Below are 23,694 nucleotides of genomic sequence, written 5' to 3' on the forward strand. Positions count from 1 at the left end.
CACACACACACACACATATCCAGATGTGGGTCAAGCGGAGTAAATCTCCTGAAGATGGCAGAACTGGGGCTATGGGCCAGTGCTGATGTCCTCTCTCTGGTCTGACAGCTCTCCCAGCTCTCCCAGCTCTCCCAGGCCTCCCCTGCCGGAGTGCTCCATGCTCATTGACCCCGGCGCCCCGACGTGTCAGACGCGTCTCCCTGGTCTCCCCCAGGACACCGGCCCACTCATTCACTCACAATGGGGATGGGTCGCCAGGGCCACTCTTTGATCAGCTCCTCTGTGGATGCTCTCGCTCTGGTCCATGGAGATGTGGGTCTTTAGTGTTCCGTTTCTCGCACTCTCTGTTTAGTCTATTTCCTCCCACACACACTTTTTTTTATTATCTGATTCTGTCATTCTTCCATTTTTCCTCCCTTCTTCTGACTCCCTCCTCCATGCCATCACTTCCCACTTCGTCCTTCTACCGAGACACCTCGCCTCCTTTTTGTTTTTCTCACTCCTCTCTGTCTGTTTACCTAGTCAGTCAAACCCACACACACAGAGTGAGAATATCTGGAATACCCAGTCTGGAGAGGTTAACACCCTCCCTGAGGCCTTTTGCCCACAGGACCTCATGCCCTTTCCCACTATAGCAGAGGAGGTGTCACTGGAGAACACGTATATATTTATAAACATACATAAGATATTCCTCTCTCACTCTGTTTCCCTTTCTATCTTCCTCTCTCTATCCTCACTCTCTCATCGTTCTTTGCACTCCATAATCGATTGCCGAATTTATGTCTGTATATCATATGTAGGGATATTTGAGGGAGGGGAGCTGGAGAGAGTGGAAATGGTCAGTTGCTCACTGTTAAAGCACAGCAACGCAACTAGCCTATAAATCCGTTACATAACACTCTGCCACCAAACGGAATCTGAGAATTCCCCAAAGTGCTCAGAGAAAGACAGAATGACTAAGAGCAAGGGAGAGACAGAGAGAGAGAGAGACAGACAGACAGACAGAGAGAGAGAAAGGGAGGAAAAGGCAGAGAGAGGGAGACTGGAAGGAGAGAGAGAGAGAAAGAGAGAGAGTTAGTTGGTGGAACATGGTGGAAGGGAGGGGGGTCTCTGTCATTATGTAATATCTATGCATTTGCATTGGCTAAGGTGTTTGAGGACATTATCACTTCCCGAGTGTGTCTACCTCTCGCATTCACCCACCAGCACCACCACCACCAGCACCAGCACCACCACCACCACCACCACCACCACCCGTCCATGCTGTCACACACCAGCAGGCGCGCACACCAACCCACACACACACATAACACACCACCTGTCAACTCCATCTGCTGCTGGGCCTTCACAACGCAACACAACCATGTATACTCTTTAAGCGCACCCCGACACACACACACACACAGACACACACACACACACACACACACACACACACACACACACACACACACACACACATAACTCATTTTCTAAACATGCACAACATAAACACACATTCTTACTTTTTGTTGGAGACAGACATATATTTTACACACATACATACACAAAGTCTCTCCCACACACAGACACACACACACTCTCTTATTTGTGAGCTGATGGAAATCTCTCTTGGAGGCTATGTGATAGAATCTTACCCTGAGGCAAAAGGGTTTTCTATTTGGGTCAAGCAGCCCCTCTCCCCGCTTCAGCAGACTTTCAGTGGAGCCTGTGCACTTGGCATCCTCTTCCATCATGAAGGTACAAAGGGAGTATAGAAAACTTGAGAACGCACCCAGAAGAATGTCGGGGTGGTTATGCTCAATAATCCGAAAGAGAGGGGTCACATTTGTAAAATACCTTCCAAGCAGTATACATTCAACTCAGAGTCTCCTGTGAGTCTTTTTTAGAGGGGGTAGGTATCCACTACTCCTCCACCTCAAGATGCTAATCACACAATACCATGCCTTGAGTCCGCAACAGAGTCAAAGTGGACTGAATCTCAGTCCAGTTATTTTCAGAGAGTAATGATGTCACACGCCTAATATGTCGCCTGTGACAGAGGAAGAATAGGCAGGGGGTGAGAAATGACTCACAAGGCACTTGTTGTGAGCATTCAAGCAGTCACTTCTGTTTTTCAAAAAGGAGATCATCAAAAACAGGAAGTACAAAAATCAAGTCGCGAGGGTCCCCAAAAGTGCAGCGTTAATACTGCATCCTTGGACATGCGTCCTCCCTTGGCTGCCCCCCGGGCCAAGTGCACAGACACACACACACACACACACACACACACACACACATCCTATTCTCCCAGAGCTCATTCATAATGAAAGGCCTGTCTCATTACAAGTGAGTGGATGTATTGTAACAATCTGCCCCTTTACATTGGCCCACAGCAGGGGTCCAGCCTGGCTGTCCCCAATTCTGACAATCCTCCATCCCGTAACATCAACGCCCTCAATTCCACAGTTGGGCACATACACACACACACACACACACACACACACGCACACACACACACACACACACACACACACACACACACACACACACACACACACACACACACACACACACACACACACACACACACACACACACACGGAGAGGGAGGGAGAGAGAGAGAAACAAACAAGCAAATACTCTCCCTCACATACGTACACACACAAACATTCACATGTATGTGCACACACACAAACACACACACACAAACATTCACATGTATGTGCACACACACAAACACACACACAAACACAAACACAAACACAAACACAAACACAAACACAAACACAAACACAAACACAAACCCAAACACAAACACAAACACAAACACAAACACAAACACAAGCACAAGCACGCACACACACTTCCACTAGGCTCAGGAACTCAGTGGACCCCTGGGACAGGATTCTTGCCCCTCATCTCTAGTAATCTGGCTGCCCCTCCCCAAGCCTCAATTCCTCCTCTACGATTAAGGCAGGGTGGGACCCACGGAGCTAGGACACAATCTTCTGATTACCCCTACTACAACATACACACACACACACACAAAAACCGTGGACTCACAACCAAAGAAAGAGCTCATGCTGACATCTAAACAGACAAGAAAGAGAAAAGAAATAATGCAAGCAATGTCTTTTATCGCAAATCAACTGTAAACAACTGTTTTTTTGTTTGTTTTTAGTACACGTGGGCTAAGCACTTCCATCCTTTCGTCCATTAATTTCACACACACTGTTAAGTACTATCTGTATACAGAACGGATTCCTTCTTTCATGTTGTCCTACGCTCCATCAGCACACAAACATCGCTAAAGACAGGCTTTACGCTGTAACCTGAAATTGAAAGAAACATCAGGGCCTCAGAAAAGACGTCACAGAGGGACACGGAAAAAAGGAAATAAATAAACAAACGACCTCTGCAGAGACAGACTTTCATTATCTCCAGAAGCTGCAGTAGCAGTTTCACTGTTGCGGCAAAGTGAACTGGAAAGCAATCATCTGATCAGCCACGCCCTTAATTATAGCCCAGACGTGTGCCCACCAGACAAAAATACAAGCAGTGTGCATGTATGTATGTATGTATGCATGGTATGTGCGCGCGTATGCATGTACACATTGCACGCATGTACATCCCTCAGGCTTGTTGTTAGAGGGTTATTTTGGTTTCAGTGTGCTTCCTGAAAAGTGGTCCAGCTCTGCCAGAACTTCCAAAAGCGTCTCCAGAATGCACTCTGGCATCTGTGGAAGTTTGCCTCCTCCTGCCTCCTCTCCCCATCCTGCTCCTACACCTCCTCCTCCTCCTGCTCCTTCCCATTCCCCCCCCCAAATCCCTCAGTTTGATTTCTGACACAGTTCCACATGGGCGGACTCAGCTGCTCTGAAAGAGACCTGGCACCACAGTCCAGTCTGACCCCCCCCCCCCCCCCCCCCCCCCCATCTCCTCCTCCTCCTCTCTCTGGGGCAGGGAGCGGGTCAGTTTGCTGCAGCACGTGGATCGTGTCCAGACCTGGGGTAATTAAAAAGCCAGCACCCAGGGCCCCTTCATTCAGGATCGTATTAAAAAGCTCCCATTCAGGACGCGGCTCAAGGCCGCTGAGTGTCCCTCTCGCCCACTGAAAGGAGAGAAAGGATGGAGGGGGTGGAGGTGTGTGTGTGTGTGTGTGGGGGGGGGGGGGGGTGTTGGATGTGGACAGAGAGTGAAAACCCATAGATGAGGGAGAAAGAAGGAAAACACCAGAAGGAGAAAAAGAGAGAGAGAGGTACACAAATGGACACAAATACAGATAGAATGGCAGGCATGAGGAGAAAAGAATGAGAATGAAATGAATGATAGAAAAATACAGAAGGAAAGAAATAGAGCTGACATCATGGATGCCAGACACACACCAAAGTTTGCACCCCCCCCCCCACACACACACACACACCCCCCCAAATCCACCCCCTGGCAAAACTCAGCACAGCACAAGCGGCTATGAGATCATTCCTGCTGCCCCTTTCAGCTTTCACAGCAACCCAACAACATCCCCACAGAGAACAAGATAGAGAAAAGCAAGGCAGAGAAACAGGAGAAAAGAAACCAAAAGACGGACACGAAATTTGTTCATATCAGTTTAAATCAGAAGACAGCGCCCACTCCCTCCCCTGAGGGACTAGCTGGACTGAGCCTCACAAGAGGAAGATTCATTTTTGGTCTCAGACTCGGCCTGAAAGCTCTGGCCCAGGCACATGACTCTCAGACAGCACCCGAAATAGCTCCAATCATGTCATTCGGGCCAAACAAGAGTAAACAAGGAAGGCCACACAAAGGAACTATTGGGGTATTTCTGGTGTTTTTATTTTCTGTTTTTTTGTTTGAGAGGCGGTTTCCTGGTGAGGGAGTCGTTCAGCTCCGTTTCCTCTCCTATCCTTATTAAGACACGGTTTACCATCGGACAAGCGCTGCTTGTAGCAACCATGTAAGGACGGAAGCTGTAGGGGAAGGTCAACGTTACAGTAAGCCTCATTTTTCACTTGTCCTGCCTCCGCCTGCAGGAGAAGAGACCCTGTGGACACCAAGGCCCCCACTCTTCTCTCTGCCCTGACAAACCAATACACAGGCCAGCACCACAGAACCAAGAGTATCCTCGCTTGCCTGATGAAGGCCACTGTTTTGATCTTGATATGCATTTGCCGCAGTATGCTCTTTCAGAGGAGACTGGTTGAATGCGTTCAAGTGCATTCAACATTTAGTCTATGGATCACAGTTTATGACCAACCATCTTAGTTATATATACTTCTAATATTCTCCCTCGGGTGACTTTCTGATGCTCTGATTGTAGCCAGAGTTTTCGGAGCAGAGCAGACGCTGCTTCATATAGACTGATATACGATGTCCAAAAGATATATGATGCATCTGTGGTCCATGAATATCTAGATGTGTGTGTGCATGCCTGCCTGGCATGAGTAATGGAAGACTGGGCAAGTAGCAGTGCCTCCTTTGCCAATGAACAGACTTTTGTATACACCTGGAAGAATGAGAAGGAATTTAAAAAGGGTGAAAATGCACTAAAACCGAGATAACGTATAAAAAATGTGATTCTTCATTTTGGGCCTGAAGGCCCATCGTAAACTCCCCAAACAGTCCTTACTAAGGAAAGTGATAACAGGGGGGCTGGTCTTTCCCTCAGACTGCAGATATCATCAAATGTAATTTTCCAGGCTGTCCAGACAAGCCCCCCTTCCCTCACACCTCCCATCCCTCTGCATCCTGCACCCCCCCCCCCCCCCCAACTCCCTCAACACCTCCTTTCTCCCTCACTCTGTATCTGTCTGTCTCTCAGGCTGTCTGTCTGACTGTCTGTTACTCTCTCTGTCCCTTCTCCCTCTCTCTCCCTCTCTTTCTCTCTCTCGCTCCTGGCACAAACTGTTCTTTCCGAGCCTGCTCACCTCACAGGCGCATAAACAAGGCGTCTGATCTTTGCCCTCTTGCTTGGAGAGGCGCCCACACAGATCACACTGTCTGTGAAACGTGAGAGCCACTGTATCCACGCTCGATGCTCGATGAAGGATAAGGAGATAGAAGCCACAAATGATGTGTAAACAACCAAACACAGCTGCCGAAGCTAGCCTGTTGCTCATATTCGCTCACACTACACATGGTCCTTCACACGCAATCACCTCAAGCCTCAGGGCTTATGCCGCGACATGAGCACTCTTGACAATGGAATTGATGTTGACTAACTGTTGTTGTTGAGAAGGTCTTGTGGGTCTTTTGTTATAAAATATCACTACACAACAATTTAGCAAATTTGTGTATGTTTATGTAACTACCCTCAGCAACATATCCAATTTAATTTTGATGGTATACCATTAGCTATCCAGGTTGAGCATTATGTGGCTCTGTGATTTGGGACAGAATTACTTGCAAAAGTGTAAGAGAAGCTCTTGCAGTTCAGTGCTAAGCATTTCACCAAAAGGTGCCTGTTAGCATACCGATGAAGGCTTGCTAGTATGCAAGTCTGTTCAGACTAATGGTGGTGCTTGCAACGTTTCTGTTTGCCATTCAGGTAGTTAGTTAATATTCTGCTTTAGTCTTGAGTGCAAAGACTGCTCTGCATCATCTGACTGAAAAACAACACAGGAACTCACTCCCAGGCAGAGGGGTGGAGGCCTCAGGGTCACACTTCAAAGCCTAGCTCAACACTGCCCCCCTGTGGATATGTATTGATCTGCACTGACATAATTCTACTTTTGGATGTCTGTGTGTGTGTGTGTGTGTGTGTGTGTGTGTGTGTGTGTGCGGTAGGGCAACAGGAAGACCATAATATGAGAGTCACGTCTGCTGCATCCACCAATAGCAATTGCAAAAAACACAAAGCGCCTGGAAAGATGTTACTGCTGTGCAGTACGCCGCTGCTGCTGCTGACGACATTGACAGGGCCCTTGCTGTGAGCTCACAGCAATACAAACACAGATGAGTGTAGCCTAGGTCATCGCCTGCCGTTGCAACTGGATCCACAAGAATAATAAGACTGACCAAGCCCTCAGGGGGTATTAAACTGCCCCGTTACTCACAACCACCCGGCCCCCCAACCCCACACCCCCCACCCCTCTGGAGCCCTTCCTACTCTCATAGGAGGGGCCACCCCAGGGGTCTGTTTCTCCTGGCTGTTGACACAAACAGTGAAGACAAAATAATACACACAAACACAGGGCAGAGGCTGCACAGACGCCCTGACCTTGGGGAGAGTTCCCACAGCTGGCCCACCTCAACAGACAGAGACTAAGAGTCTGAATTTATAAATGGAGCTTATTTTAACGGGAGTCTAAGGACTTCAAAATAATGTTGACCATGTTGGTTAAATATGCAGAGGCAATCTCCCAATGCTAGACAGTAGCAACACGTTTAGTTTATGTTTCTGACAGTGTGTGTAAGTGCTGTTACTGAGCAGAATAACCCTGTGTCTCTTGTGAATGTTAAAAAATGCAAAATGGCGTACTGCACAGACACCGTCAGAGCAGTAAGTGCCTCTCTGGAGCCTCTCAGGTCCTGGTCCTCTGCTGTCAGGGTGCGTCGACGGTGTCTGGGTGTCTGGATTTGGGAGGACTGTTACTGAGCAGAATAGTCTCATATCCGTCATTCATGTTAAAAAATGCAAAACGCTGCATTTTGCACGGTAGCTTGGGTCCTGGTAATAAGTGTCAGCTACTATTGGGGGACGCCTGCCTGTCTGGGTGTGTACGGGCTGTTACTGAGCAGAAGACCCTGTGTGAACCTCTCTGACTGGGCCTGCAGGAGGGCATGGGCTGTGTTTAAATTAATAAAGACCTGGTGGTGAGAGGTACTCCCCTTCTGCTCCTGCTGTCAGGAAGAGGAGGAGGAAGAGGATGAGGATGAGGAAGAGGAAGGGGGGGGGGGGGGGGGTGAAGGACAGATATACTCTGATTTAACCATGCCAACACAGACACACAAACACATACAGATACATACAGAGTTACATTGCACTACTAAAACAGTTAAACAAAACACACTACTAAACTAAACTACTACCTACTAACACACACATACAGGGTATGACACAGGGAGCCATAACAGTAGTCAGTGCACTCATTCTCTCCCTCTCTCCATCTCTCTCTCTCTCTCTCTCTCTCTCACACACACACACACATGCACACACACACACACACACACACACACACACACACACACACACACACCTAAGAGGAAATGGAGAAAACAACTGGAAATAATGTTTTCAGACAGTGCACAATCACGCTCACTCATAAATGCGCATGAACACACATAACAACAGCCATTCATGCAGATGAACGCACCAACACTGTTCTCCAAAAGTGCACCAGTGCCATCGCTCATTACCGGCCGCTTCTGTCCGAGGGCGTGGATCTGAACTGCAGCCCACGGAGGTCTGATCAAAGCCAAACAAGATTACACAACAAGCTCGCATGATCCCAATCTCCCCTCACAGCAGGCCACGCCTGATACTCACAAGAACAGCACAGTAGCTTTCTCCTAATACATCATTCATCAGAACTCATCATGCCTATTTATTAGGGGGAGCAGAGGCTTGGATGGGTGGGTGGGTGGGTGAGGGAGTGGTGGTGGTGCAGGTGGTGTGACTGTGTGTGTGTGTGTGTGTGTGTGTGTGCTTGAAACAGACAGACCCCATGGGACCCCCCCCCCCCCTCTCTTCCTCTCATCAATTCTGCATCAAGTCTAAATGAAGTGGGCAGACACCAGCTGTTCTGAGGACATCGCGTACGGAACAATCCAGCGCTGGAAGCGGCATGAGCCTGAAAGGAACCGCTGTGATGAGCTGCTTGTCGCTGGCACAGTCGCTGTGCCAACCGAAATCATCTGGGATGCCCGGCTCACAAACAATGAATAATCAGCGCTGGGGGGGCGAAGGTGGGTGCGCGTGATGAATCATTTCAGATGATGGGTGTTCAGAAACAGCCTACACACCCACAACAGCACACAACAAACACATCAATAAGCACTTAAAGCCAACTAGATGATGATGAGAGAATCTCAGGTGTTGGCACTGCCAGTATACGTGCAGCACTGAATCGCCATGAGCAACCAAAGCAAAACATGACTATTGTAAACAGTTTCCCATTGCTCCTATCTTATTTATTTGATCTTTTTATTGTTTTTTTCTAACTATGGCTGCAAGGTAGGCAACCTCTTAAACTGTGTGTGTGTGTGTGTGTGTGTGTGTGTGTGTGGGTGTGTGTGTGTGTGTGTGTGTGTGTGCGTGTGTGTGTGTGTGTGTGTGTGCGTGCGTGTGTGTGTGCGTGTGTGTGTGCGTGTGTGTGTGATTGTGTGTGATCTACTATTGCTGCACAACAAATCGCCCCATTGGGGGACAAATAAAGTAACTGACTTACTTTCTTACTTACTTACTTACTTATTATAAGTGAACACACAGTGAGTATTGAACACACACACCCGGAGCAGTGGGCAGCCACTGTGATGGCGCCTGAGGAGCAGTTGGAGGTTAGATGGCTTGCTCAAGAGCACACTGTACTGACTGTCACATGTGCACATCAACTGTATTCCCAGAACTGTTTTTCTGAAGTCAGCATTGATCTAGCTTTTGTCTAAACCTACACTCTCATGCTTCTCTAGCTAATAAATGTACTTGTACTGTACATGTAAGAAAAATGCATAGCCTATAAAAAGCACCTTTGGGAAAAGTGAAAATCCCCCACTCAAATCCAATGGTCCACCCACACTGTCCTTTTATGAGGAAGTGTCAGGCCTTTCTGGGTAGTCCAGTTTGGGGAAAAAATGACCAGTCCTTTCCTGCGATTGTGCTGTCATATGTCACACATGCTCATTTCAAAAGGTATCAGGCCCCAGAAGTCCAGCCACCATGAGGAAAAACAGCAGCATGGCGCATAATCTCTCCTAAACTGAAATGACCTTTGGTCATTGGACAGTCTCTCTCTCCCCCTCTCCCCATCTTTGGTGCAGTTCTGTGGCACTCTCCAGGCTATAGATCCCAGCATCGCTCAACTACTACAGTAAGGTTTCTTCTAACTACTGCCTTTGCTTTTCTGAGCAGAAATGAAAATCCAGCAAAGTCTCTTTTGATTACCACTCATACATAATAAGTATTGACAGATATGTACACGTACAAAATATGTTCCGTGAATACCTTGCCCTGGTGAGCAGTCCAAATGTACCAAGTCTATCTATTGTACAACTTCCCAAAATGGATTTTAGGCACACAACCAGGACTAGAGCGGAAGAATGGTGCAAGAATGAGTGGACCACCCATATGATGCAAAAAGGCTGCTGTGAGGTCAAAATACTAATGGTTTGCACTGCAGGCTGCCTGCAGCAGAGGGGAATGTATTACACAATAAATGAGAAACCAGCAACAGGAAACATTTGTGCACCCATCAGCAGAAATAAAAACGGTCATTCTGGACCAAAGATTCTGTTGGACCAGTCGTTTATCTACATGAATGGGCATCATGGTCATCATTACTACAATCATAATCTATTCCCAACAGTGTGTGCAGTCATCCGCATGGTCTAATGCACACGCACACACACACACACACACACACACACACACACACACACACACACACACACGAGCGGCACTTCTAAATCTCCCACAGCCTTTGGTGCCCCGTTCCTTCATGTAACCGTTTGGCCGCCTGTCAAACAGGAAGTGGCGCATCACTGGCTGGCGCAGCTCCCCCCTCAACCTCTCCATTTCAGTCCAACACCCCACACATCTGCACTAATAAACACTTCCCCTGTCCCCCACCGATAGCCATCGGTCTCACTCCCCCACACAATGGGGATCTTCCTGCCAACTTTCCTTGACAGTTTGGAGGGGAGCGAGTGGGCACCGCTCTGATAGGAAGAGAGGAAAGGACAGAGACGGACATGTCAGAGCAAGGAGAGAACAGCGTTAGAACAAACAAACAGAACATGGAAGATTTCAGACAGAGACGGTGAGCGAGAAAGAGAGGGAGGTGAGAAAGAGAGAGGGAGAGAAAGAGAAACCTCCTCTACAAAAGAAACGATCATGTTTATCAAATGCTTTCGATTTGTTTAGAGCTCATACGTTTTCAAATTCAGTCGATGACAGTCAGGGTGAATTATTAGCTGGGAGCAGACAACCCATGAAGTCCAGGTCCTCTTGTCAAACATTTGACCAGTTCCTGCTGTGTTAATGAAGATTAAAGATAATATTTAAACTGGAGCCTGTGGGAGAGGGCCAGGTCTTCTGACCTCTGCATCCCTAAGGACATGGTTTACTCTGGACCCTACTGTATGAACGAGTTTAAGTGTTTCCAAAGGGGACGACACCTACACACGGGCAGAATGAATGAGACACAGACCCACCCTCTCCAACACACACACACACACACACACACACACACACACACACACACACACACACACACACACACACACAAACATAGCTTTCTGCCAGATAACCCATAGGCACCCAAAAACCTGCCATTCAGCGATGGCCTATGAATATGCACATTTGCCTGCTTGTGCGCACTTTCACAAAGTCCGACAGTGAGAGAGGCCTACATGGCCATTCAATTGCCTTGGGAGGATAGCAACCAGTTCCAAGTCTCTCCATTTGCCAAAGAGTTCCCCACAAAGCAAAATAAAAGTCCCATTGGTTGTGTGTTTTCCCAGCCACCCTCTTTCCACTCTGCATGCTGTGCCATCCCAGTCGGTGTCCAATACATGACAGCTTAGGGCCCTTTTTCCGACCCCAGAGGAATGCCTTGAAGCTGTTTCTGATGGGACAGTTAAAGCACAGCGACGGAGTGCCAGGATTAGGCAATGCTGAGAGGGTTTCACCTCTAAGCTGGGGAATTTTCTTTTCTCTCTCTCTCTCTCTCTCTCTCTCTCTCTCTCTCTCTTTCTCTTTTCATTACAGGTGGCCCATGTTTCCAGATCTTGGGAAAGTAAACACACTCCTGTTGACAGATAGTGCTAAAGCCTTGCATCACACCAAACCAGACAATGGTGTTTGCTGAGCACATACCTCAGCAGCAAAATGCATTGACTGTTTCTTATCTATGTAATGGCCGGATGGGGATCAGCTCATGTACATAAACTGAGTGAGTTTGCCATTTCTAATGGTTTCGAGGTAGGCCAAGAATGTTAGTCCATACCATCAGACAGTGAAATCCTGACACCTTTAATTGGAATTAAGCTTTTTTTTATATATATATATATATATTTTACCGCATGAAAGACATTTAAATCATCTTGACTTTAATTCGTAGTTCCATGGAAATAATGAACATTTTATGTCATGCCACATCAATGATAACTTCACAAATATTAGAAAGACACTAGACAACTTTCAAGACACGAGCTGAGAGTGTTGAAGGAGGAGGACTACCTGTAGGAGAATCAATGACATCTGTCAGCATCTATCAGAACAAACCACAACAGCGCACAAACCAGAAGAATCTCAGCTCCTTGAAGAAAACCTCCCGTGGAAGGGGGGTCAGGGGGATTTGAAGTGGTCATTAACATGTTCTAGCTGTCCCGGCTCCTCTAGCTGAGAGTTTTATTAAGGGCCCACCACAGCTCCAGCTCCCACAGGTCAAGCTAAGAAAACAACACTGCTGAGCTGGTCATAAACAGAGCCGCCGCCCACCCTTACACTTTCTTAATGACCACAGGTAGGATTCCAGAAGATTTGAGAAAACGTTCTCACGCACGGCGGCACATAATATGAAACTGGTTGCATGAAAAACAAGTTACACTTGTCAGATTATTAGAGTCAGATTTCTCGCTCTTCCTGACGACAACAACAACCCAGTGCTGTAAGGAACATTCTCGCTGCCAGCTGCAAAGCCAACTTCCCTCAACTTTACACACAGTCCTCTGACAGCATTAGTCTCCATCCACTGCATTTTTGTGATAACCTATTAGGTCAGTTAAGATGCAGATAGATGGGCCGACAAGCTCCCCTGATCCTTTTCAGAGAGGCTCACATTCTCACAGAAACTACTCCCCAGCATTCCACAGGTAACGCCTACATACGACCTATCATACAGTGTACAGAATAAGGAAATATAATTACACCCAACAGGAAATATATATTTTAATATATATAATATATATAATAATAATATTGACCTCTTCAAAATGTTTAAGTGTGAGACTGGACATTACTATGCCACAGTAAACAAGTAAGGTGTGTGTGTGTGTGTGTGTGTGTGTGTGTGTGTGTGTGTGTGTCTGAGTGACAGAGGGGGGCACACCTCCAATCCACTACACGCTGAAGCTTTCTGTGTAAACCTGGTGTTGTCTGGGCAACGTCACTGCATCATTGTAACACAAAAAGTTTGGGGGAGGAAAGCCACCATAAGACGGGAACAAGTAGTCTATCTTCTTGCACAGAGGAAATCTTACGGCAATATCACTGACTGGTAGGCTAAACACTCCAGCAGACCAGCGAGTTTATCATTAACTACAGCAAACGCAGCACTACTCCAAAACATTATTTCCCAGCAACAAGTCCGCTCTGTCTTTGTCATTGAATTCAGCAAAAAGTGGAGGTAGGCTATTTCTTGTTTAATACAGGATATCAATATTTTCAAATACCCTCTAACATTCAGCCACAACTCCACGGACTTTCCATTTTTTTGCCACGAGCGACAAGTTGTAGGCTACAGACTAACAGCAATGTAGGCTATTAAAATATAAACTAAAGAAAAAAGTCTTACCTCTAAGAGAGTTTAGGGTCTCAAAGGCGAAAGACAGACTGCGAGAAATCCTCAGTGTCAGGCGCGATTGTAGAGGGGATGGTTCTTCCTAATCTGCTTTAACCACAGTGACAAGTTGTTGCTGTATGGGCAGCCCACTCGGTTCAATCCTTTCCCGTGTTCCCACCTCCCATAGGATGCGCCGAATGAAGACCTCCTTCTCCAATAATTAATGGACAAATAGTTAAGCGGTACTAGCTAACTTAGTGGCGTTATAGCACAATTGCAGACAACCCACTAAGTTATTATTATTATTAGTGGTAGTAGTAGTAGTCTTATACATCAGCGTCTCCCTTAAAACGGTGTGGAATTTAACCCCCCCTAACAACAGCTTACTTGATAAGGTCACCCAATGCCCAATCTCATTATGCACAATGGGTGTAATGGGGAATTACTTTGGAGTCCAAGGACAAGTAACAGTAGCCTAGGTTAGAACCCTTTTTCTCAAAAACCGGTGCGCCTTATAACCAAACTGAACCCTGGCACCCTGCGCAAAAAAACAAAACAAACAATTGTGCTATGTTGGACTGGGTATTGGTTTGAGTGGCTACTGTGGTTTAGAGCGCAGTCTTTCACTGTTTAAGTCTAGCAAGTAGCGCAGGCGCAGTCTGAACGAGATTAAAATTGCCTGTAGTTTTCTTTTTGTCTGATTGAATTTGAACAAATTCCCATATTTTTTCATGCCCTGGAATTTTTCCATGCGTTGTTTCATTCGTAGGATTAGGAAGGAAAGCTATATCCGACAGTGAAATGAGATGCATGTCAAAGGCGCATGCCAGCCAGACAGTAGCTTAAAGCAAAGTTATTGATATGGTCCAATAGCTTACAGGTCTGTGAGTGGTTAATGGTGATATGATTCATTGACAATTCTGAACTTATAACATGGCTATGAAGAAATCCAGATGAGCCATGATCTGGCACGATGTACGTTTCTACTTTTACCGCTAGAGGGTACAATTGTCCTGATTTCAGAAACAGTTGCAACTTAGATGGGCACAGGCAAAGCAGGAAGCTCAGTGTGCTGACAGAGCCACTGACGATGAGTTACTTATCCCCCCCAAATACAATGTAATATTGTTGTTCCCCAATTGTTACTGATTTATAATAAGTTTGATTTATTTACATTCTCAGTTTTTATTTCACTTTAACAGGTTTTTTTTCAAACGCTTGGCTCTGGGAATGTGAAACTGCACAACCACACATTGCTTTGGCCTGAACGGGGCTTGTGCCCACCCTCACACTCTGGGTTTCCAGTCACCCCGACCTGTCCTTCCTCTCGCGTGTTTCCATCTCTTTCAGCCATTGTTCTGCCACTTATCTGCTGTCATGGGACACACGCAGGGCTCCAGCCGCAGACTCTGTGATGCCACGGCTCCGATGATAAACAAACACATCCCCTGTCCCGGGGGGGTTGGTGCTGGTGGGGTCTGTTTTGGACAGTTTGGATGTCCTCACATTTTCTCATTGGCGCCTGTTTATCGCAGGCTGTACTGTGTTAGTATTGTTTATGCTGCTGTAAACCAACACTTGGAAGTGAAGAAGAGACTCGGGAGACACATTAAACAGGACACACAATAATTCACCACTGACATCTTTATCTAGATTTTTATTTCTCATAAAGCATCACTATAAAGAAAAAAATACAAAGGATCTACATTATGGTACAATCACTGCAGGGCTGTGTGATACTTCAACCCATCACCACGGGATGCGGTTCCCTTCCCAGTCCACGAGAGTGCCCAGGTGTTTCTCGGAGAGTGTGGCGATGACTTTCACCATGCCAATTACACTGTCCACTGTTGACAGCGGAGCCTGGACAACAGAACAGACAAACACAGCAACATCAGGATGAGGCCAGTGCTGGTAACTCTGGCAACATCACAGACATTATGATGGCAACCAATACGCTATGTAGGACAGGAACTGTATTCTCCTAATATAAAGCATTCAGCTCAATCAGCGTTAGGCTATCAGCATTTTGCAACCATGTGTTTAGATTGTGTGTGGAGTCATGTTGGCCTGATGATCATGCCTATATCTCTCATTCCTCCTTCACTTGAGCACCAGCTGACCGGTACAGCTGTCTGACACAGACATGATGCAACGCAGATCTACAAGACATATCAGCAAATGAGGTAGGCTGCTGACACTAATGCTGTAGTGACCCTAGTGATGTGGTTAACTGTTGGAGTACATATTGAAAGGAACCTTTAAAGCATAGTAGTGTCAATGTGCCACAATGGTAAGGGCAGGGTCAGTTGTAAGAATTAGAATTAAGTTTGTCTATTCAATATCTCCATTATTATCACTATCAGAAAATAATTATATTTAAAACTCACTGAAATTATTTATTATGAATATAAAATTGTAAAATGAAAAATAAAACATAAATCAATGTGTGAAAGTTCACTTTCAGTTTTTACATGTCAGACCCCACCCGACCTAGGCCTAGCTGCTACTGTCTAAATCTGTGATATAGGCCTGTGTGCTGCTTGACCGTACCTCTGGGCCCCCCATATCTGTCTGCACCCAGCCTGGGTGGAGGGCCATGACCAGAATGCCGTCCTTCTTCAGATCCTCGGACAAACAACGCGTCAGCATGTTCAGTGCAGCCTAGATAGGATAATATCATATGAACCAGCTTTACAATGGCCGAAAGACCTATACATTATGTTAGGTAGGATAGGATATACATTGCCCTCCATATTTATTGGCAATGCTTGGTAAAGTTGAGTAAAAACATACATTAAAAGGATAATCTTCAGATAATCTTAAAATGACAATTCATCTTAGTCTCGCAATGAAAATGCAAAATAATCATTATATTTTCATTATGTTGTTTTCAAAATTGTTGGAAGTCATAATCACGATAATCGATTAGTTTGATTAATTGCACAGCCCTAGCTGCTTGCACCACAGGCAACCCCTTATTTATTTCTCACAAAAGCACACATGTAGTCAAAGTACTTTATTGGCCATTTGTGCATAAACTATCAGTCCAGACACATTGGAATTCTTGTGCAGGCCCTTCAAGTCAAGTATTTAAAAACAGACATGACAAATATTTAAAAACAGACATGACAAAGAATAACACATACAAGACATCCAACAGCCGGTGACGCCAGATTATATTATACTATACTGTGCAGAGTCCCGTTTGTTATTGCACAGTTGTCCCACTAATAGCATTGCACCTGATCCCCATATTGCATATTGTCCCATTAACAGTCTTGCACAAAATATTGCACATTTTGTCCCTTTGGTAATATTGCACATCTCCACATTAAACTAACATAGTATTGCACATTGTCCCCTTGTTTTAGTATTACCTATAGTCCCATATACAATACAGTGTAAGATATTGCACATTGCCCATATTTCCCCGTTGTAATATTGCACATTTCCCCTATTGCAGTTTCCAGGTAGTAACCTCCAAGTGGCATGTGTATGTTAGTAGTATTGTGTATTTTGTGTCAGAATTTTTGTTTTGACAGCAGTCTGACTGTAGCAGGAAAGAAGCTGTTAAAGAGTCTGGCCGTCTTAGTTGAGATGCTGTCCGCTCTGCTCTGACGCAGGTTGTATGTTCAGTGTTTGTGTCTGAACAGAAAGTGGGCCGGGTGAAGGGAGTCTTTGATGATTCTCTCTGCTCTCGTCTGACAGCGCTGTTCATACATGCTTTCCATAGAGGGAAGTTCTGTTCTTATAATCCTCCCTGCAGATTTTATGACACGTTGTAAAGTCCTTCTCTCAGCCTGTGTGGTGTTGCCGTACCAGACAGTAATACCTGTGGAGAGGATGCTCTCAACTAACCCTCTGAATGCTTGTGTAAGGGGGCGGTGGCTCAGGCCAGCTTTCTTTAACATACGTTTAAAAATAGAGCCTTTGCTGGGCTTTTCTCACTGTGGCTGTAGTGTTTTGGGTCCAGCTCAGGTTGGAAGTGACTTGCAGTCCAAGAAATTCCCAGCAACAGTTACTGGTGTCCCCATTTTAAGTTCTTTGTAAAGTAAGTTGGACAATATGACGCAAGAGATTCAAGGCCATTAGCCTTTAGAGAATCCCTCCTGGGTCCTGTCTTGTTCATTCTCCTCTTCATCTCACCTCAGTGCTTTTCTAGCTCAGATCAGGGGACTGAGGTGGCCATGGCAGAAGTTTGGTTTTGTGTTCGGTAAACCATTTTGTATTGATCTGAACATATCGTTTGGATCATTGATCTGCTGGATGATCCAATCATCTCCAATTTTTAGTGACTTGGCAGAGACAGGTAGGCTGGGTAAACCCAGCCCGATCGGCCGGCGATTGGATTTTGCCCTGCAGCTCAGGCTGGAGACCTCATTCATCTCTCCTGCTTCCGTTAGAAATTTGCAGAGACCAATCACAAAGGGGCTTATCCACCAGGCGCACCCGGATAGTTGGTCTGATTGGTTTAAGGACAGAGTCATTTGAACTATGCTCATTGATCACACCTCTTGTGCAATAGAAATACAGCGCAGACTCCCCAGATTAATTCTCAATCTCGAAAAATTGAGCTTGATCTAGTGATAGACAGGCTAAGAAACAGGCAGATTTTGATTTAAAATGTCCAAGTAATGAGTTTCCCAGGACATTTAAAAACTGCCCCTCAATATCTCAGACTCTCCATCATACTTTTCATTAGGCATGGGGTTGTATAATCATCCTACTTGAGTTTTGAGTTAAGTTTTTGTTCCCAAAAAGCCCATTCTAATTTGATTTGACCATTGAACACAATCCCAGGCACAGTCCCAGGAGCATTTAACAACTCCAGCTGTTGCCATTTGTAGTTTACTTATTGCATGCATCATTATTAAGATGTTTTAAACAACTCGTTTTAACATTCATACGATAAACATGTTACTGTGACATACTGTATAATCTATCTCTGCTATTTTTACTTGACCAGTTGTGTACAGTACCTTGCTGACTCTGTATGGATACATTGGTGCGTGGAGGAAGGTCTCAGGGCACTTCTCAATGGAGGAGATGAGCGTAGAGACGTTCACAACAGCTGATCTCTGGGAGGACATATCACACTGAGCTCCTGACTGGGCCGCAGCTGTGCGCAGGAACGGCAGGAACTCCTTCAGAGAAAGGTCGCAGTATAGTGTTTACAAGGTTGATTGTGTGTCTATCGTATTTTGTAATTATTGGAGCGCAGTGATCAAATTGAAAAATATTGTGGGTTGTACTGTTAGTAAGTTTACCTGCCCCTGTAGAATTTGTGAAATTCTGGCCAGTTTTTGGAAAATATGATTGATCATGCAGAAAACCTTTCTTTTATTATGGTCTGTGTACAAATAGCAAATAAGGTTTGTAGCTCTTGGACAACCTCTGCATATTTCACAGGGCTGACCTGACATTGGTGACTACTGAGCCATGGGGAAAGCTGAGCACAGGGAATTTAGTAAAAAATTGATGATAAGATGAATGGAGCATGTTATCAGAAAAAAAATGGAGTATGAGAAGTATTATACTCCCATCATCCTGAAAGCTGTGTACGGGACACACTTGGACCTTCCAATATGGCAATGATTCAAAGCACAAGTCCAAGTTGACCCTTCAGTGGTCATGCTGCAGCAGACCTCACAGTCTCGTGACCACAAAATCACTGAGCCACTGTGGGGAGATCTCAAGCAAGCTCAGCCAAAAGATTTATGGAACCTGGAGACCTTTTTTTTTTTTTTTTTTTTTTTAAGAAGAATGGGCATCTCTGCCATCTGATAAAATGAAGGTACTCATCCACAACTATCACAAAAGACTGCAATAAATGTAAGACTATGTAAACTTTTGAACAGTGATCATGTCATTTTTTTTCTTTATTGCTATGTTTTGTTAACTGTAATGGTTGCAAGTGTATGTGTGGTGCCTGATTACTTGTGTTTGCTTAAAAGAATGGTAAATATTTTTTACTAATACTGGTTATGTAAACGGATGGCCACACAACTGTAGGTGTTTTGGACCAAAGGCCACAGGTTGTACATGAGAATGCATTTCCAAACATGTTGAAAGGAATTTCAAACAGTCTTCAAAAAGATGTGACACATTTACGTTCTTTCACTATCAGGGTAAGCAGTCTTGACATTATCTCACATTATCACAAATATATCTGCGTACTGGAGAACTGTATGTTCTCGAGCTGTCTACTGGCTGAGACTATGTTTTTCACAGGGTATTCAGGACAGGCAGCTAGTGGAGATGTTTGCTGTATGTGACCAAAAAAAGCTTAGAAACCGTGCATTGCTTAGAGTACCTTCAATCTAAAGTGTAAAGTTACCCTGCCTGTTCAGCTCTATACACCGGCAATAACATTTCAACTGTCCCTCATCAGTTCTAAAAGACTTGTAAATATTTTATGTTTGTAACATGATGAAATCTTTGTGTGGACACTACAATATCAAACCATGTACATGTACAATCTACTGTGTTATGTTATTAATCTAAACAGTGTCTACAGTACATGTCGCCAAACAGTGTCTACATAACAAAGGATTTCAGTAGCAAAATACTTTATTGCTGAAAAGAGCTGTAAAAGTCATAGCTGCCGAAAAAGCGAGCCAACAGCTACAGTATAATGCATAGTCTAACCTGAATGGCCTCTGAGACGTGTGAAATCTTGCAACTGTTTCTGGAGTGCTGCATTAAGGGCTTGCATGTTGGCTGAGTACGTTGATGATCGTATCATACTGCTGTGTGTAAATCTATGAATATTTTGTGAGCACACCTATAACATCGGAAGTACATATTGCCAACGACCTGTTGCCCTGAAAGTTTTTATCCTTAACAGCTAAACAAACAAACAAACAAACAAACAAACAAACAGACAAACAAACAAACTAACTAACTAACAAAACCATAAATAATGCTATAGGCCATTTAAAAATGTTTTACATTTTGGTCTTTTCAAAGCAAAGCTCTTACCCTGATTGTGAACTTCTTACACTAAACGGGTTCTTTATTCACTTCAGCTGAAGCGACGTCTCTCGTTTATCACATTCTTACTATACCGGTATGTTTGCATCCCCCCCATTTACCTTAATCATAAGCAGTGGTCCCACAGTGTTGGTGTGGAACACGTCCATCATTTGCTGCTCCCCCGTCTCAGTCAGGGATCCGGGGATGTTCACGGCGGCATTGTTGATGAGTAAATTCAGGCTCCTGTCCTTCAGCTTGCTTCCCACCACCTTTGCAGCCGCTGTTATGCTGGCCTGTTTAGTTGTGTCTGAGAGCATGAAAAGGTTTGCATTAGTCATTCTCTTATGTACTTTTGTGACACGTGACACATTATGTGATATGACAAACAATGGCTATACTGGAGCCTCTACAGTCTCACCCTTATGAGGCATTTCTTCATGGTGTGTCCTTGAATTCAAACTGGACTTTACTCAGGGTAAAAGCATGGGAAAAAAAGCAGCTCAATACAGCCTCGAGCTGCCTGACCTTTGTTCCAATACACATATAGACTCTGTCAGTAGCTCTTAAATAAAGGCTTTCTGCACGTTTGTTTCGGGAGTGTGATAGTGTCTTACCCAGTTCCACAATGGTGACCAGATGCTGGTGTTTTTGTGCCAGTGCCTTCAGTGCCTTAAAACATGAATGATTTTTGGTGAAAAGAGTACTCTTTCCAAATCCTAACAATAGCACACAGTCATGCTGATAAATGCCAGAAAATCCATGCATATGAGAACTCATGTGGGTTAAAGCTGTCTTTGTAAGCAATATATATTTATCATAAATCATATATCATATAGCGATATACATTACGACAATAACCTTCAGTGAAGCATAGATCTGTTTTGCATAGTAAATGGTAAACATCAGCAAAATATCCATATTTGTCTAACTACAGTACACCTGTCATTCAGCCCTCATGTTGTAGGTGATACGGTACCTCTCCTTTGGGTCCATTTGGATCTCGACATCCAGCAAAGATCTGGCTTGGTGGGCAAGTGGACTCACAGAGCTGTCGGACCAGTTCCAGGCCAATCCCCCGGTTGGACCCGGTGACCAGTACACTCCCGGTGATGTTAGCTGCCATGACCCTTGTCAGTCAGGTAAGTGAAAGCAGGCCCATCCCTGTTTGCTCTATATATGTGTCAGAGAGCGTCAGAGCGCGGCGGGGCGTAAGGCATGTTTTGGAGTTCTACACGCCCTCTCAGTTAATCTTTTGCTACGGTGAGAAGGTCCTCCCTTTCCCTCTGAGCTTGACTCCCACATATCTAAAAACACCACTGTGTCACAGTGACATATCTGATGAGCATGCAACTTCTACTCAGCCTTACTTGTGAGAATCGACAAGAAAAAGCCTCAAGTTCCTCTCTTATGTCCTCTGGTGTTATGTGTTTCTCAAAATGAGGCTTTGGTTTCTTGTAAGAGCTCTGGTTTTAGAGAGACAGACGTGGTGAGGTAAGAGCCTCTTGATGTCACATCAGTTTTTTTAAGTGTGCAACTTCCTGTAAACACAGATGGGTTTTATGACGATTGAATAATGGCTATGCTGAGCCTGTTACAACAGCGTATGACATTTACATTTCAAGTGTTCAAGTCAGCATGATTAAACCTGCTTCAGAGAAACATTAATCTGTCACCGGAAGTATGTCATCAATGATCAGACATGAGAGAATCTTACTGCCTATAGGCCACTAGATGGCAATGGACACCAACAATTTTACCTCAAATATGTATGTTCAGTAGGTGGAGCCTTATGGTATAGAGCAGATATAGGCTGTTTGTGCATTTGTATGCTATGTGTCAAACCCGTTTGTTTGTGCGTATGTATTGTTCCAATTTGAGCATTGTTATGTTTGGGGGGGGGGGGGACAACAAAACTTTGTTCCATTTTTAATATGTGCCTGTATTTTAATGCCTTGCTTGCATGCCACTTGATTGACTCATCTCACACCTCCCATTACTCACCAGCTTCCTGTGCTCTTTCTTCGGAGTTGTTAAATAAATGTCTCTACGTCTACGTCTTCCTTGACACATACAAACTCATCTAAAGTGAATACTCAAAAGTTACACAGACACCAAGACACGAGTTTGTGTGTGTCAACTGGATTGGTAACTTGTACCTTTTGCAGTGAGATTAATTTATCACCAAAAAGCGGCAAATGGTAAGCCTCGAGGATCCTATTTATTAACTGTTGAACTTTCACACTATCCATGGCCCCCAGCCTCTGTGACGGTGTTGTGTTATACTGAGCTGTGGAGCAACCTGGCACTCAGTTCCTTCCTTGTGCTATATACACTTAAAACTCTCATCCTCTGGTTGATGAGGCTGACATTGTAAGGGTCCCAATTCCCAGGTTGATGTCAGTCTCATCAACAACTCACCATGTGATCACGATTAATGTAACCAATCACAATCTGGGTAGCCCATTTAAGGGGAGTTGACACAATGTTCCAGGAGTTATTCTGCAGCCAGATTCTCCAGCACCATTTTGGTGTGTAGTCATCTTCTTCTGAGCCGAGTATGTTCGTTGTCTGATTTTTTGTATGCTCTTTTAAGTATTCCTTTAGCCTAGTAACTTTCAATCTTTCATTTTCAGATGTACATCTATAATGTGTTGTTTGAATAACTGAATAACTGTTTGAATGCCCGACAAACAAATTGTTATGCTCTGATCCACATAGCCTTTTCTGCATTTATTTAGATATCCCTAGGCAATGGTGTATCGCAATGAACAGGTAGGGTTAGTTATCACAAGCAATTCATATACATCACATTTACATTACAACGACTTACAACATCATACACATGAAAAACAATCATACATCGATCAATAGGCCCACTGTAAACCTACCAGAACCAATAAGGGAACTGGAAATGGTTGAAGGGAATCATGAAGCTCTCTGCGCGCTATTGAAAATATAACAATTGATTATAGAACCCCTAAAAGCCTAATAAATCTGACTTAATATGGAAAGATTT

The 23,694-nt window shown here is 44.8% G+C and overlaps 2 protein-coding genes across 2 annotated transcripts in view; both read right to left on the minus strand.

Moving 5' to 3' along the window:
* ripor1 (RHO family interacting cell polarization regulator 1) overlaps positions 1-13,834 on the minus strand; it is a 69,446-nt gene extending 55,612 nt beyond the window's left edge. The window contains exon 1 of the mRNA XM_062546683.1: positions 13,713-13,834. The gene's annotated coding sequence lies outside the window, so the exon portion shown is untranslated. The remainder of the gene's footprint in view (positions 1-13,712) is intronic.
* A 1,508-nt stretch (positions 13,835-15,342) lies between these two features.
* Positions 15,343-21,881, minus strand: zgc:158868 (uncharacterized protein LOC791147 homolog). Its single transcript, XM_062547344.1, has 6 exons — positions 21,655-21,881; positions 21,293-21,347; positions 20,798-20,985; positions 18,683-18,847; positions 16,254-16,364; positions 15,343-15,563 (listed from the first exon to the last, which is right to left on the minus strand). Exons 1-6 carry the CDS (start codon positions 21,799-21,801, stop codon positions 15,450-15,452), a joined length of 780 nt encoding a protein of 259 aa, XP_062403328.1. The 5' UTR covers positions 21,802-21,881; the 3' UTR covers positions 15,343-15,449.
* Positions 21,882-23,694: the final 1,813 nt, after the last annotated feature.

The sequence above is a fragment of the Sardina pilchardus genome, chromosome 10, assembly GCF_963854185.1.
Source record: "Sardina pilchardus chromosome 10, fSarPil1.1, whole genome shotgun sequence".
Classification (NCBI taxonomy): Eukaryota; Metazoa; Chordata; class Actinopteri; order Clupeiformes; family Clupeidae; genus Sardina; species Sardina pilchardus.

Bases quoted from the DNA above. Each gene is read 5' to 3' on its own strand.
- zgc:158868 (XM_062547344.1), bottom strand. From the start codon at position 21,801: ATGGCAGCTAACATCACCGGGAGTGTACTGGTCACCGGGTCCAACCGG. The intron at 16,365-18,682 runs GTACTGTACACA...TATCCTATCTAG, and splicing joins ATCCATACAGAGTCAGCAAG to GCTGCACTGAACATGCTGAC. The intron at 15,564-16,253 runs GTACGGTCAAGC...TCTGTTGTCCAG, and splicing joins CAGATATGGGGGGCCCAGAG to GCTCCGCTGTCAACAGTGGA.